Source organism: Onychomys torridus, chromosome 10, assembly GCF_903995425.1.
Source record: "Onychomys torridus chromosome 10, mOncTor1.1, whole genome shotgun sequence".
NCBI lineage: Eukaryota > Metazoa > Chordata > Mammalia > Rodentia > Cricetidae > Onychomys > Onychomys torridus.
Window position 1 is genome coordinate 29,096,768 of NC_050452.1, and position 16,282 is coordinate 29,113,049.

Consider the following 16,282-nt stretch of genomic DNA (forward strand, 5'->3'; position numbering starts at 1 on the left):
GCTGGGCTACAATATCTGCGTGTGTGTGTTTGCATGTAAGATCCTGGAGAAATTTACACTTAGAAAGTGACATTCATTGGACATTAGAGTTGCAGGGACCCATTTTGAGTGCTGTGTCCTTGCTGTGCTAGAAGTGCTTATAGAACAGAGAGCTGTGGACATTGGGAAGAGCCCAATAGAAATCGAAATAGAAATAAATAGAAATAGAAAAGAGATCATCCAACATTGCTGCATGGGGTTCAGCCCTGGGCAGGAGCATTCCTAGTAGAGACTGCAAGAAGGCAGTGTAGCAGTCATGGAAGACTGTAGGGATCTGCCTACATAAGCTGTGTGCTGTAGGTAAAACTCCATCAAGTGCTTTTAATCCTCTCCCTTGAATGCCCAGGGTAGGGAGGCAGCTATAGCAAGCACTGCAGAATGCCCCCTGGGCATGCCTCAGAGACTTTCATGGGTGGTAGAAGAGATTTATAGAAGGCTTTCCCATGATAAAGAGAGCTTGGTTGTAGGAATCTGGGGAGGCTCCTTTAGGTCCTCATGGCTTCACTGAGGCACATAGCTGAGCTAGCAAGATGGTCCTGTTACTGGAACAGCAAAGGTTGTGCCTCAGGGTTCCCTTTTGTGCATGATGCTTATCCAGATATCTAATGGCAGAACTCAACTTCTCAGAGTTGATAGAAATGAACAGTGGGGTTGGCCTTGTGGCTGCTTGCCAATGCATATGTATATATGAGACTGAACTTCATTAGTGTTTGCCTTTTTTCTGACATACTTTCGATATTTGTGGGTGCCAGCGTCTCAAGATCCACAAGGAGTCTAGCTTGTATACAGCCAGTCTGAGGGGGCAGAACAAGAACGTAAAGGACTGGCCTTGGGAAGGCAGGGCAGAGTGGTGGGAGTCAAGCTTGGCCTTGAACGTTCTAGGCAAAGGGGTGGGAGCCTCTTGTGGGACGGGACTGGCTCTGGAAAAGTCTGTGAGTAGTGAGGTGGGAACAGCAGGCTCAGCAGGGAGACTAGTTGAGAGAAAGAATGGGGGGCACCTCTCATTTTCTCTCTTTTCATCTTCTCAGGTATGGAAACTTGGGTGGTCACCCAAGCCTGGAGGGGATTTTGGCACAGTGTTCCCTGAGATCCCTGTGGAATTCCTCCAGGAGAAGGAGATCCTCAAAGAGTTCATCTATCGAATCAACACCCTAGGTAACCCACAGTCCTCCTCAGTCTCCATATACCACACACATGCATGAAGCTCCAGGGAAGGGCCACCATCTCCCTTGGCAACTGGAAAGGTTCTGGGGTGGTGATGGAACAAGCCTTCGTCACACCTTTTGAAGTATATGGAATTATGGTGAGAATATAGACCTAGGTGCACATAGACGAGGCAGTTGTGTGGGGTTGCATACCAGGCTTCTTTGAACAAAGGGAAATGCACATGTAACTATCTCAGGAAGCCAGATCCGGTCTTCATATTATGCATTCAGACTAAACTGTGCAAGTGGGCTGGGATTATGGCTCACTGTAGTGTTTGCCTAACACCATGAAGCCCAGGGTGCAGTTTCCAGGGCTACAGCAACAGCAGACTGTAAGGAATGGAGTGATTTCCTCTCTGCTACTTTGACCTCGGGTTCTCACTTAGGTCGTTTTTCTCATGTGTAGAATGAGCAGCTTGGGGAACAAGGTAAACTAAGTGTCACAGGAGCCAGGGTGGTAGAATGAGGGAAGTTAGATTTGGCCAGACAGCCCTGCTCATCCCTTGGCTTCAGTGTGGGACCCTCAGTGCAATGGCCCATAAAATGGGGATTGTGTCCATTTCATGTATTTGCTACAGATGTGAACATGAATATACTCAGTGTCTTAGTCAGCAGTAGCAGGAGAAGTTCTCCTGTCAGGACTCTCCTGCTTTCTGAAGCACAATCTAAATTGCTCCCCTACCCCTGTTTTCTGATGAGGGTGTGTCTTAGTCACTGTTACATTGCTGTGAAGAGGCACCGTGACCAAGGCAACTCTTAGGAAACAAAGCATTTAGTTGGAGGCTTGCTTATAGTTTCAGAAGGCTAGTCCATTATCATCATGGTGGCAAGTAGACAAGCATGTTGGTAGAGCAGTAGCTGAGAGCTTTACATCTTGATTCATAAGCAGCAGGCAGGGGAAAAGAGGGAGGCGGGGCATACAGGGCCTGGTGTGAGCTTTTCAAACCTCAAAGCCCACTCACAGTGACATATCTCCTCCAACAAGACCACACCTCCTAATGCTTTTCAAACAGTTTATCACCTAGGGTCTAAGTATGCAAATATGGGGGCCAATCTCATTCAAACACCACAGGGTGTGATCGGGTAATGTGATTATAATCCTCATAGCCTTTCTATGCTCCTAGAAAAGCCTGGGTACCTGATCCATGGCCTGACCAGTGAAGTTCCCTTAGGCTTCTTCAAGTTTTCTTATTCAGCTCTCAATATCCTACTTCAACTTCCTATGTCCATAAATTGAATAATTCATCGCTATTCCAGTAACTTCTGAGTAAGAATCAGGCAGCTCCCATGAGGAGCTTTTTTCCTGCCTGCCTTACTTACTTTCCTGTTGCTATGATAAACACCATGACCAAAAGCAACATGGGGAAGAAAGGGTTTATTTCTCCTTATATAGCTTGTAAGTCTATCACTGAAGGAAGCCAAGGCAGGAACACAGGACAGGAACCTTGAAGCAGAAACAAGAGTAGAGGCCAGCTTGCTCACCAAGGCCTACTCAGCCTGCTTTATCAAAGCATGCAGGGCCACTACCCTCAGGGTGGTACCACCTACATGGGCTGGGCCCTACCATCCAATCACTAATTCAGAAAAGTCCCCTGCCTACAGGCCAATCTTACGGAGACATTTTTTCAGCTAGAGTCCCTCTTTGTAAATGACTCTTGTTTGTGTCAATGTGATTGTGTCAATGTATGCCTTCCTTGGACAATTATCACCTGAGCCTGTCTCCTGGTGTTGGTATTCACTTGAGTCTGACTCATTCCCCATATTCCAGAAGGTCCTAGCACTTGATGCTCTACTTTTCTAGTCTTCTTCGCTCTGTCCTTGCCTTACAAATGCTGTAGATCTTTACTCTGATGTAGCTCTTTAGTGAACCTGAAGAATGGCATCCTAGATTGCCTTTGCTGCTTGCTGGCATGCTCCCAGCCCAATGCCATGCTTTTCTGATCTGTTTACATTTATTTACTTTATGGAGGCAGGACATGCACATGGAGGGCACAGGATAGTTGGCAGGAATTGGTTTTCTCCTTCAGTGTGGATCTTGGGAATTAGACTTAGATTGTCAGCCATCTTGCTAACACTGTTTAATCTCCCCAGCTTCCTAGAGACAGAATTAGCATGCATGTGTTCTGTGGTCAGACTTAAGGTGAGACTTGTAAAAATGCTTAGTAGGCAGGAAGAGCCTGGCCTGCTTGAGTGAAGCCTGTGTGGACACCTTGTCACTGTACCACACAATGGGATTGATGGGCAATCCGGGCTGCTGAACTTGGCCTGTGCCTCTTGGCCTTGATAGCATAACTAACTTCCATGTGTGTAGGTTAAATCAGTGCTGCTTGTGGCTGGCTGCTGTCCGCGGCAGCCATGCCAACGGAGGAGAGTGCTAGAGGAAAGTCATGAGCCATAGTTACCTTTTAGAGATTTATTGGTGGGGCGGGGAGGAAGAGAGAGGAAGACAGGGAGAGGATGGGGGGAGAGGGAGAGAGAGGACCAGAGAAACAGAGAGACCGCATGGAGGAAAGAGAGCAGAAAGAGAAAAAGGAGACACACAGAGGGCCCATCCGCTTTTTAGGCTGGGCCGCCGTCCCAGGCTGATGATGTAATTAAGGACAGAATCCTTACATCGTGCTCCAAGGTCCTTCATGGTAAATGGAGAGAATGACATTCCTTATGCTGTAGGATTGCCCTGAAGATGGTGCTCTAGGAACAGTACTGATGGAGTTATGTTCTTAGTGTCTCTTCATGGGTTTGGGGAGTTGGGAAACTAATGCAATGATTAATTCCCAGGGTGGACCAGTCGTACTCAGTTCGAAGAAACTTGGGCCACCCTCCTTGGTGTCCTGGTGACTCAGCCCCTGGTGATGGAACAGGAGGAGAGCCCACCAGAGGTGAGACTTTCATAACTAGGGGGTGGCTAACTGGGAACCTATAGCTATGGTAGCTGGTGACTCTGTATTGGAACAGGAAAGCAGGCTGGTCATATCTCAACTGATACTCCAGAGTAAAGACAAATCCTCTGAGAAGCTTGGTAGGATCTAGTAGCTAGGATGTATCTTTTACTATGATACATTCCACATCAATGATCAGTAAGATTGTTCTCTTTTCAGTACTTTTGCATTTGTTATTCATTTCTCACTATCTGAAGGAATATCACTGATCTAAAACAAAAAAGGACCATGAATCCAGGCCATGTGCGTGTTTCTTGTTTGTTTTGTTTTAATTATCTTAGAGGTTTTGTTTGCTTAGTATTAATGTAGACCATGCTAATAAGCCATGAATAACCACCATATTCTTGGACTTAAAAGTACTGGGATATGAGTCCTCAATCCTGAGAGATGTGGAATGAATCTATGTAGGTCACAGGTCATAAAGATTATCTTCAAACTCTGCTGTAACTGCCAGGTTGCCATTAGGCAGTGTTCTAAAATGATGATGGAATTTAAGATGGAATTTCCTCCGAGGTAAATTCCTATTTGGAGTTCTATGCCAAGTATTTGGATACTTGAGGTTTATTCCATGGCCCAGGTATATAGATGTGCAACCAATGCCAAGCAAACTTGGACTAAAGACCCTGGCTATGGGAAGGGTCTTAAGGGATCTGATCCTCCTGTCTGAAGCCTTATGACCTATGGGCACTGTGTGAAGTAGAGGCTGAATGAGTGGTTGGTTGTCAACATGTGGACTGTTCCTCTAGGAAGACACAGAAAGGACCCAGATCCATGTCCTGGCTGTGCAGGCCATCACATCTCTAGTGCTCAGTGCGATGACCGTGCCTGTGGCTGGCAATCCAGCTGTAAGCTGCTTGGAACAACAGCCCCGAAACAAGCCCCTGAAGGCGCTCGATACCAGGTTTGCCTGAGTTCCTCCATGGGCTCCATTCTGTTGCAGAGGGTGGTGAAGTAGTCCACGCCACTTTTACCTTCCTATAGCCCTTTCCTTTGTTGTAAGAATTGGTGTGACATTGTGTCTGTGGCCCTGCCCAGGGATATAGATCTAAAAGTGATTTTTGTCATCAGTGACAAGCTGAAAATTTAGTGTGAAATGTTATGGGCTTCAGTGGGTGTTGAGGCTCAGACTTATGGGTCAGGAAGGAGCACCTGCTGAAGGGTTTGTTTGCTGTTAACCAGCTGCTTCAGGCAAGTGAAAGAGAAGACCTGGTGGTTTTCACTCCTGTGACATTTGAAAGAAGCAGACGTGTTCTTTCCCTTGGTTCTGAATTTTAGATTTGGAAGAAAGTTGAGCATGATCAGAGGGATTGTAGAACAAGAGATCCAAGAAATGGTTTCCCAGAGAGAGAATACTGCCACTCACCATTCTCACCAGGCATGGGATCCTGTCCCTTCTCTGTTGCCAGCTACTACAGGTACAGGAACGAACTAGAATAACAGTGTGGCTAGCATTCTTGCTGAGGCTTAGCAAGGAGGCTGCATGCTGAGTGTATTGCCCCCATTCACGAGTCTCATGCTTTGCCAGGACATGTACTACCATGAGCACCAGAGTGTATCATCTCACTTGAATGAAGAGACTTTTGTAGGTTCTTTTTCTTCCCATTGTGTATATTAATTGTACAAGTTACTGTGTTACATAAGGACATTTTCATACAAGTACATAATGTTTATTGAATGAACTCCCTCCTTACCCTTCTCTTTGACATCTCACTTTGTTATTGTTGAACAGACTGCTTCAATTTTATAATTACCTTGTTCTTTTAGGAATTGTTTGTTGCTGTAAATTTAAGTACCTTGAAGGCTTTATTTGGGGAAGTTTCTGTGTGGAAATGCAGTGTGTCATATATCCCAAAATGGTTTGGGGGACATTGAATTAAATGGCCATGGGCTTGGGCCTTGGGGAACCTCTGTCTGGGCCGTAGGATGGGTGAGAAATGACGTCCTTGCTCTCCAGAGTCTGGAGAGAGGTGTGGGTAGCTGACTACAGGAACTCAAGTACAGCTCTGGGGACATCAGAGTGCCCTGGGAGAGAGTGGGTGGTGTGAGGTCTAATGCAGTTCGCTTGAGGCAGCCATAGAAAAAGAGATGGTCTAGTTTGCCGACCAGGCTTGCTGGCTCAAAAGGTTGCCAAGTGACAGTACTCTGAGGCCTACTGGGCCTCTGCGTATCTGGGCCATCCTGCCAATGGAGAGGATACCCAGATCTGTCCAGCCAAGATCAGGGTTTCAAGCAGTGCTATGCTGATGTTTTACAGGTGCCCTCATCAGCCATGACAAGCTACTGCTGCAGATCAACTCAGAGCGGGAGCTAGGCAACATGAGCTACAAGCTGGGCCAGGTCAGTTGCACCATTCCATTTCCTCCTATGAGGACTATAGGCTGAAATTATAACCAGCCTTGTCTGTCCTCAGGCTTGAGCCACATACCACATTCAGAGGAAAGTTTATTTACATACATTATTCTATATTTAAATATATTGCATATAAGCGTGCAGATGTGTATAAAACAGTGGAATGATGTGACACAGGAGAGAGCCAAGAAGCATGACCAGTCAGGGAGGACAGAATGGAGTCAGCTGAGAGCTGCTCAGGCAGATGAAGCACTGAAAGCTTCCTGGCGGCCGGTCCAGAGGGCAGCTGAGTGCACAGCTTAGCAGGCAGCAGGCAGTTGAACATTACACTTAGTAAGAGCCCTAAGGGTAGTTGACAGCTGCTGACTGCAGGGTCAGGGAGCTATGGTACCCGCTGCTTTTCTAGACAAACCCTCTGTTCCTTCCTACCTTTGCAGAGAAAATTCTGCCCTAAGATAAGTCACAGTGATGGTTAGAATGTGACGTGCTTTTCATGGAGTGTTTCTAAAGATGAGGTGATGAACAAGATGCCTGGGCCCTGGGTCCATGACCGTCTTCTAGGTCCGTGTCCCTGGCTCTGTGGTCACACTATCCCTTCTGGCTCTGTCACACTCATCTAACTGTTTCCTTCAGTACCTGAGTACAGCTCCAGTGTCTGCAAGCTGAATATAGTAGGACTATGTGGGGCCAAAGTATAGTTCCAGCCTTGCCTTGCCTGGAATACCTTCCAGATATCCAAAACAAAAAGCTACTGGGCAGACTCCCGCTTTCCATTTGCAGGGAAGAGATAGTAGAAGGAGCTAGGTGTGGAGAACACTGGCACCTAGAATTCATTCACAATTCTCAGCTTGCCCTCACTGAAGGTGTCTGAGGTCATAAAGGACAAGCGAGAGGGTTTGTAGAGGAGCCTTCGAAGGGGGGTCACTGTTCATACTGAGAGTGCAAAAGCCACTTCATCTGGAGCTGCATTGGGGCCTTGGGGCTCATGGCTGCCCCTTACACCTTCCTAAAACAAACACGTCCACTTCATCTGGAGCTGCATTGGTGCCTTGGGGCTCATGGCTGCCCCTTACACCTTCCTAAAACAAACACATCCACTTCATCTGGAGCTGCATTGGGGCCTTGGGGCTCATGGCTGCCCCTTACACCTTCCTAAAACAAACACGTCCACTTCATCTGGAGCTGCATTGGGGCCTTGGGGCTCATGGCTGCCCCTTACACCTTCCTAAAACAAACACGTCCACTTCATCTGGAGCTGCATTGGGGCCTTGGGGCTCATGGCTGCCCCTTACACCTTCCTAAAAACAAACACGCCCCCTTCTGCTTCCTTGGAGAAATTTCTCTAAGCAAGCAGCTCAGACAAATGAATGGGACCAGGTTGGTAAAATCCATGTGTGGTCCCTTTCTACAGGGACTGTAGTGTCACTTTTTGGAGCCTCTTTTACCTCATGCCCTTTCCAGGCACTCATTCAGGCCTTAAACCTAAGGTCAGAGTTTTCTGCCAACAGTTTAGCCCTCGCCTGCCTACCCAGGCCTCCTCTGACAGTAACATAGGGTCTGAATGGGATGGATCATTACAGTGGCCATATGTGCTCAGGCTAGGGGGACTGGCTTGTACCTGCCCAACAAGAACTCAACAAGGCCTCAAGAATGTCCTTAACGCTGGTGCCTGCTTCTGTGGCAGGTGTCCATACACTCTGTGTGGCTAGGGAACAACATCACACCCCTGAGAGAGGAGGAATGGGATGAAGAGGAAGAGGAAGAGGCGGATGTCCCTGCACCAACGTCACCACCTGTATCTCCAGTCAATTCCAGGTTTATACAGGCTTTTTTTTTTTTTTTTTTTTTTCCAATAAGCAATTTGAAGTTTTTTCTCAGTCATTTGATATGTTTGGGGTCCTTCTTGAGGTGAACCTCTCATCTGTGTATGGGGAAAATATCCATGTTTCACACTCTGCAGAAAACACCGTGCTGGGGTTGATATTCACTCCTGTTCGCAGTTTCTGCTTGAATTGTACAGCCGCTGGATCCTGCCATCCAGTGCAGCCAGAAAGACCCCTGTCATCCTCATCAGTGAAGTGGTTCGATCTGTAAGTTTGCCTTCCCCTCTTTCCCCTCACCATGGACACACATGCACATACTACACGCACACACATGTACTAAATACACTCCACAGACACATTACACAAATACCATAGCACCTATATGCACTTGATAGATACCATATACATAAATGCATATGTGTGCACGCGTGCGCACACACACCCCACACACACACTCTCTGGTCTGTAATGTCTCAGAACCTGTAAAGGAACTCCTGCAGCCTCCCAGGTATGGAGGGGCAGAGTGTCTGAAGTTGGTGACAGGGCAGATTTTCCTTTTCAGATCCAGAGCAGGCAGATGCTCTCAAATGTAGCACCAGTGTGTAGTATGCCAGTTGCTGTCATAGTTCCAAAAGCCCACCTTGTCTGTCTGTCTGTCTCTTCCTGGGTGGTGACAAACAACTGTGGACTCCTAGAATTACTCTTCTTAGTTAAGTAGATAGTCAGATAAGCAGTCTCATGGTACTGCAGTGCTCTTCAGTTACAGCCCCAAACAGGGTATTTACTTATGAGTGGCATCTATCAGTATTGACAAGGCTGGAGATAAAAACTGAAAGGCTCTAAATAGTCACTAGGTCTTTAAAAGTGATGGTGGGAGCTGGAGAGAGCAATAGTTACGAGCACTAGTTGTTTCTCTGCAGGACCCAGGTTCTGTTCCCAGAACCCACATGGGGCTCACAACCACCTGTAACTCAAGTTCCAGGGGATCTGAGACCCTCTTCTGGCCTCTCCGGGCACAGCACACACATAGTACACCAGCATACATGCAGGCAAAACACCCATTCACATAAAAATAAATAAAAAGCAAATACATATATAGTAGATTAGTGATATTGGGGCTAGCCAGCTGTCTCAGCAGGTAAAGTGGCTTCTGTGCAGATCTGACAGCCTGAGTTTGATCCTCTGAACTCACAGTAAAAGGAGAGAACTGACTCCCAAGAGTTGTTCCCTGGCTTCTACACACATGCTGTGGTTTGCGCACACCGGCATTTATACACATGCAAATACACACACTCAATGATGTTAAATAAAAGTAATAGTGATAACAGAGAAATGATTGCCCACATCTCTCTCCTAGGAGTTTTGAGGGCCTGGCCCTGGATTGATGGACATTGCCTGAAAATGATCACTCCTGTGATCCAAGCTCCTCTGGAGTGTGCATGCAAAGGCATTTTTAACATGATACTCTGCGGCCGCTTTTACACTCTGTGTTTTAAGTCTCTCTAATCAGGACTGAGGATTCCCCTATTATTCTCCCATCGACTAGCCTTGCCACCCACTGCATTTTAGGCTACATTTCTTACATTCCTTGTTCTGATCTTCATCTCCCCAGCTTCTCGTGGTGTCAGACTTGTTCACTGAACGCACCCAGTTTGAAATGATGTATCTAACGCTGACAGAGCTACGGAGAGTGCACCCTTCAGAAGATGAGATCCTCATTCAGTACCTAGTGCCTGCCACTTGTAAGGCAGCTGCTGTCCTTGGTATGGTGAGTGAGAGGGAGTGCAGAGGCTGCCCCCCATTGAAGCCATTGGGACTTCTCTGCTGTGGGACCTGGTGTTGGTCAAATGTGCTGCCTGCATCTTTACTTCAAAGGCCTGTCCCAGGCCAAGCTCCTTGGCACATGTGAACCACAGCTCTGGTCAGTAAAAGAACTCAGTGCCTGTTGAGACCATTCCCATAGGGGACTGAGATGTTTTGTGGTGAACATGGTTGGAGAACCTGTGCCCCTTGGCCTCTACGCCATTATCGTAGGTACCTCTACAGGACAAAAGGTCTAAAGGCACTGGGACAGCACACATACTTGAACTGTGCCTTGCTTCTGCCAGTCTGTCACTTGGGTCTAATAGGGTCTGGATCCCACTGTGTCCCTTGGCCTGCAGTCTTCCCTGGTGACCCTTTGTCACAGTAAGCTTGCATGAAACTTTGGGAAATATAGATATCTATCCTTCACATCATGATTGTCTGGGTCCAATTGTACTGCTGTCACATAACACCCTAGACAGGGTAATTTATAAACAACAGATATGGACTGGGAAATCCCAAATCAAGGTGCTCTGGGGATGCCTGATGTGTACTTCATACCTAGATTCTCCCACTCATCAGCATTCCTCATTATTCTGCTGCTGGCTTATCAGAATTTAGCTAGTACTACTTGGTTTTGCCTTTCCTAACTACGTATTAGGTGATTCTCATAGAAAATACATCAGATACACACATCTTGTTGGTGCATATTGGAGTGCATCAGCATGGCCAGTAAAGGAAAGTGACTGTAGACTGTTGGCACAAGCCCTTTTGCCCTGTCACTTAATGTTAAATTAGTATCATGTTTTTAAATTATGTTAAAATGTTATCGTTAAATGTTAAAAATTATCATCATGTTTTTAATATGTTTCCTGGAATCCATTTTTGTGATAACAATAGGGACTTGGGCTAGAGAGATGGCTCAGTGGTTAAGAACCCTTGGTGCTCTTGCAGAATACCTGAGTTCGTTCCTAGCACCCACATTGCCAGCTCACAAACAACACCCTCTTCTGGCCTCCACAGGTTCCCATAATGCACATGTGTATTTAACAGGTGGATACTTACACACATACCACATACAAAAATGAAGGTAACTTTTAAAGAAAGAAACTTACTTGTTCAGTAGACACATGAGTGGCTGCTATGTGTGAGGTAGTTGGGGCTACTGGCAGGGTAGTGTGGATGCCTTGCTGTTATCACTGCAGCCACAAGTCCCTGATGACCTCTCTCACCTGCCTGTCCAACCATGTGCAGCCTGACAAAGCAGCAGCAGCAGCACACAGGTCATGGCGGAGCACAGCTCCAACCTCTGCTTACTGCTCTGCTATAGAATCAGTTGTTGCTCAACCTAGAGAACGCTAGAGCAGGTATACAGCATGGGTGGCCATAGCCTGGGCCATGCTGATGACTTAGCCTCATCCAGAGAACAGGAACAATGAGCACTTAGTCCCCCTGTGTGAGCACACTCTTCAAAGCAGGCATCTTCTGGGTGCTGTCAGGCCTGTGTCCTTGTGGGAGGTCCATTTTCCTTCATGGGGGGGCTTCAGTGGCTTGACTTTCCTTGTAACTGTGGTTTTGTGCTCAGGCCCAGGTTCCTCAGGCAAAATGTAAATCAAATGCATCAGGCAAATAATGGTGATTTTTAAAGAACAACCCCAGGCAGAATGGTGAATGGCTCCAGTTCCCAGCTCTGTATACTCAGGCGCCTTCCTTGAAGGCGATTGTCTTCTGAGAGGCTTTTAGCCTGTCCTCTGTTGTGACAGATGGTGTTGTACTGCTACATTGCTTCTCCTGGGGAAACCTGAGCAAAGGTCTATTCACCTCAGATAGGCCACTGATGGTCCTAGTCCAGCTTGTAAACCAGTGTATTGATTGGCTTTCCTCATAGCAGCATGGGTGAGGGCTTACTTACTGGAGCTGAGTGACTTCAAAACAGCTACATACTAAAACTCCTACCATGGCATGGGTAATACACCCCGAAAGCTGCGTTAATGGAGACAGCATTCTTCTCCCTCTTCAATTAGCCTTCTTCCCAAGCAAGACCAAGTGCAGCTGGGACAGGATTATATGCAGTATGCTGAGTTTCAGGTTTCGGTCCTTAGCTACCCCTGCTATGAGAGAACATGGTTCTGTACTTGTGAGAGTCTTGTGTGAATCCAGCTCATCTTATTTTAAGATGGCATGACTATGTCATGTCCAGAGGATAGTGTTCCACAACATACATCCATACTGTCACTGTTTTTTGCTGTTAGATCTGCAGCCTTCAACAACATATCCTGGTCTTAGCTTGCAGAAGTGTGATCAGAGGCCTTAGGTTGTACTATCCTTAGGAAGGACATATGACTTTGTGGGGACACCCAGAGAAGGAAATGAGAAGGAAACAACCGGCAAAGACTGTCACCCTTCTATAGCCCAAGACCATTAAATACAGACTCCCCTGGAGAGGGTTGGGTGGCCTTTTCTTTGTTTTTGGTTTGTTTGTTTGTTTGATTTTTTGAGACAAGGTTTCTCTGTGATAGCTCTGGCCGTCCTGGAACTCAGTCTGTAGACCAGGCTAGCCTTGAACTCAGAGATCCGCCTGCCTCTGCCTCTGCCTCTGCCTCTGCCTCTGCCTCTGCCTCTGCCTCTGTCTCCCAAGTGCTGGGGTTAAAGGTATGTGCCACCACCGCCCAGCAACGAGATGGCCTCTTCTGTCATGAGACAAATGAGTCCTCAGCCAGCCTTTCCTGGTAGGGTGTCTGGTAGGACACAGTCAGCCCCTGAAGTGCCCGCTGGGTTGCATCACACAACAGCAGTGAAGACTGCTGAAGGAGTCCCGTGTATGCTGGGTGTCTAGGCGAAAATTCAGCTGCCACATTTAGAATACCCAGAGAAAACGACACCATGGCACAAATTAATATCCGCTTCACAACTACCAACAAGCTCTGCTATGAGAGGCCGGACCAAGGTTCCTTACAGCGAGGAGAAACACCAGGCAAAATCAGCTGAAGGAGAAGGTTCCTGGGCAAGGCCTAGAAAACCAGGCATGAATACTGCTCCACAATAGTCATACAGAACACAACCCATCCATCCAGTAGGTAGACACGGAGTAGACCACACAGGGCAGCAGAGCTCAGAATCCAGGGTTGTCAGTAGAGGCAGGTTACAGGAGCACCCTCTGCCCAGCACATACTACATCTCCAAAAGGAGAAGCAAGTATGAGCATAAACCACATTTTCTACCTAAGGTAAACCTGCTCTCAAATTCAGGTGTTTAGATTGACCAGCACTTACACCAACCTCTCCTGCATGGATTTCAGCCCCTGTGTGGACTCTGCTGTCTGTTGGACTACGGCCAGGCTCTTTCAGCTTCAGGGAAACAGGCCATTGGCAGTCAGCCATCGGTCTGTCTCCAGCAACTCATGTCTGTGCTTGTATCCAGGACAAAACTGTGGCAGAACCAGTCAGCCGCCTACTGGAGAGCACACTCAGGAGCAGCCACCTCCCCAGCCAGATCGGAGCCCTGCATGGCATCCTCTACGTGTTGGAGTGTGACCTCCTGGATGACACTGCAAAGCAGCTCATCCCAGTTGTTAGTGACTACCTGCTGTCCAACCTCAGAGGAATAGCTCAGTGAGTGGGGATGGCTGGGTGGGCTGCCGGCTTTGGTGTGCTCTTAACAGTATCAAAACCAAACAAAGAAGTCCTGTTTGACCTTCAAAGTATATGCTAGAACTGGCATGGTAGCCCATGCTTTTAATCCCAGCATTTGAGAGACAAGAAAATCAGCATAAGCTTGAAACCAGCCAGGGCTACAGATGAGATGTTCTTTCAAAAGCAGTAACACAGTGTGTGCGTCGGGTCCTGGTAGGTGACAGGCAGGGAACCAGGAGGGTACCTTTTTTAGGGCACAAGTGTATGTCAGAAGCTTTCTTGGATTTCTCTAGCAAGAAGAAAAGTCCTTCCTTTGCATCCCTCTCCTACGGCACCGGGCACACTGATGTGGACAGCAGCTTAGCCTCCTCTTTCCAGGCTTCTGGTCAGCCCCATGTTTCCTGTGAGGCCCTTTATTCCTGCTCTCATCTCTACCTCCGCCTAAAGATGCCTTCCATGCTGGTCCTTTCGAAAACAAGTTGAGCCCTCACAGCTCTATTTTAGAAGCAGAGGAAGGTGCTGTGATCTGATGGAGCACACCTGGGACATGAGTTAGGTGAGAAGGGACTTGGAGGAAAAGCCAGCTGTTCTGTGACAGGATTGTTGATTGAGAATTGGAGAGTAAAGTTAAGTGGAAGGTTTGGAGATGGTGAGGTCTTAGGCTGACAGATGTAGCTGCTGTGAGGAGGCAGCATCTGACAGGCAAGCAGAAGTACATTTCTGGGACCCAACAGGCAGGGGCAAGTTGAGCTGGGACAGAGATAGTGGCTCGTAGGAAGGCGCTTTGTTCCCTGTGGTCCTTGCTGCATAGTGGCTTCCATGTGTGCAAGGTAAGCAAACAGCCACCCATTGTCCTGAGATTCCAGACCCTGGCCTGGAGCAGATTTGGCAGGTTATGTGAAAGCACAGTCTGCTGAGGAATGAAGAGAGCATAGGGGACTGGGGCAGGTATGAGGAGCTTACAGTACCCAGTCAGATAATAAGTAGAGCTTGCTCAGTGCTTTGGGCAAAGGATCCCATGTAACATACAAAAGCGGTGGCCAGTTCCTAGGAGCGACAGTGTCATTTGAACACATCTGAAAGGGTAGAAGGGTGTGTGGCTCCTTTGTTTGTTTGTTTATTTTCCCATCCAGCTCTTTATTAAACAAGTCAGAAGGCGTCTTGGCAGAGACACATCTTCACAGTATACAAAAAGATTATCCCACAGCAGGAGAGTGATAGCACAGATGAGGTATACACAGGTCCTAGTTTCTACCAAACTCCAAAAGCATTCCCTAGGAAGAAAACATGGTTTCCCCTTTACCCGACTACAGCCACAGAATGGTAGATTTGTACAGCTAATCAAAGTTACTTGCAACCTGATGCCACAGAAATGCTCTTATTTACATAACAAGAATTGCTTCCTGGGATATGGAATACAAATTTGCTCACCCTGACCCCAAGAGGATTCCTTTATGGTTAACCATGGAACCAAACAGTAGACCTTGCTCAGTGCTTTGGGCAAAGGGTCCCATGTAACATACAAAAGCGGTGGCCAGTTCCTAGGAGCGACAGTGTCATTTGAACACATCTGAAAGGGTAGAAGGGTGTGTGGCTCCTTTGTTTATGGTGGCATTGGTCTAACTCATATGCTAGCCAGGTCCCTACTATTGCCACTGGCAGTGGGTACCAACTAGAGATCCCATGAGGTAGAGTGTCACAAGTTGGCACATGCCACACATGGAGCAAACAGACACCCTAAGGAAGCATCTTGAACATGAAGACTCTGCAGGAAGTGTGAAGTGGTGTATGAAGAGGTACAGCATTGGGATGGCATGCCAAGCTGAGACTGCGGCTCTGGAAACAGTGTAATCACTAGGCCAACCAGGTGAAAAGGCCTGGAGAAGCTGGCATGGCCCAGGACTCTATACTCAATAGATATGGATGGATATGCTTTAAAAATGTCCCCACTGCAGACAGCCAGGGGCTGCTGTATGTGACTGGGTATGATTACTGTCTCCCATCCTCAGCTGCGTGAACATTCACAGCCAGCAGCACGTGCTGGTGATGTGCGCCACTGCATTCTATCTGATGGAAAACTACCCTCTGGATGTGGGGCCAGAATTTTCAGCGTCTGTGATACAGGTGAGAGGGTTCTGGATGGGTTCTATTGGACACAGGCAGGTTTCCTTGTGGATTGAACCAGTGGGTCATTGTGCTTTTGATTGAGGAGGATAAGAACAAGCCTTTCTTCTTGTCTAGATGTGTGGAGTGATGCTGTCTGGAAGCGAGGAGTCCACCCCCTCCATCATTTACCACTGTGCCCTCCGGGGTCTGGAGCGTCTCCTACTGTCTGAGCAGCTCTCTCGGTTAGATACAGAGTCTTTGGTCAAGCTAAGCGTGGACAGAGTGAATGTACAAAGCCCACACCGGGCCATGGCAGCCCTAGGCCTGATGCTCACCTGCATGTACACAGGTGAGCAAGTTGTAAATGTCATAGACTCCCCCAGTGC

At 47.5% G+C, this 16,282-nt stretch overlaps 1 protein-coding gene across 1 annotated transcript in view; it reads left to right on the plus strand.

The window, feature by feature from the left end:
* The window catches only part of Htt (huntingtin), a 140,844-nt gene that overhangs the window by 116,430 nt on the left and 8,132 nt on the right, over positions 1-16,282 (plus strand). Inside the window, exons 53-63 of the mRNA XM_036201098.1 lie at positions 1,068-1,194; positions 4,023-4,123; positions 4,930-5,084; positions 5,459-5,598; positions 6,438-6,520; positions 8,217-8,347; positions 8,493-8,622; positions 9,968-10,123; positions 13,579-13,769; positions 15,800-15,914; positions 16,032-16,245. Coding sequence (XP_036056991.1) covers positions 1,068-1,194; positions 4,023-4,123; positions 4,930-5,084; positions 5,459-5,598; positions 6,438-6,520; positions 8,217-8,347; positions 8,493-8,622; positions 9,968-10,123; positions 13,579-13,769; positions 15,800-15,914; positions 16,032-16,245 — 1,543 coding nt within the window. The remainder of the gene's footprint in view (positions 1-1,067; positions 1,195-4,022; positions 4,124-4,929; positions 5,085-5,458; positions 5,599-6,437; positions 6,521-8,216; positions 8,348-8,492; positions 8,623-9,967; positions 10,124-13,578; positions 13,770-15,799; positions 15,915-16,031; positions 16,246-16,282) is intronic.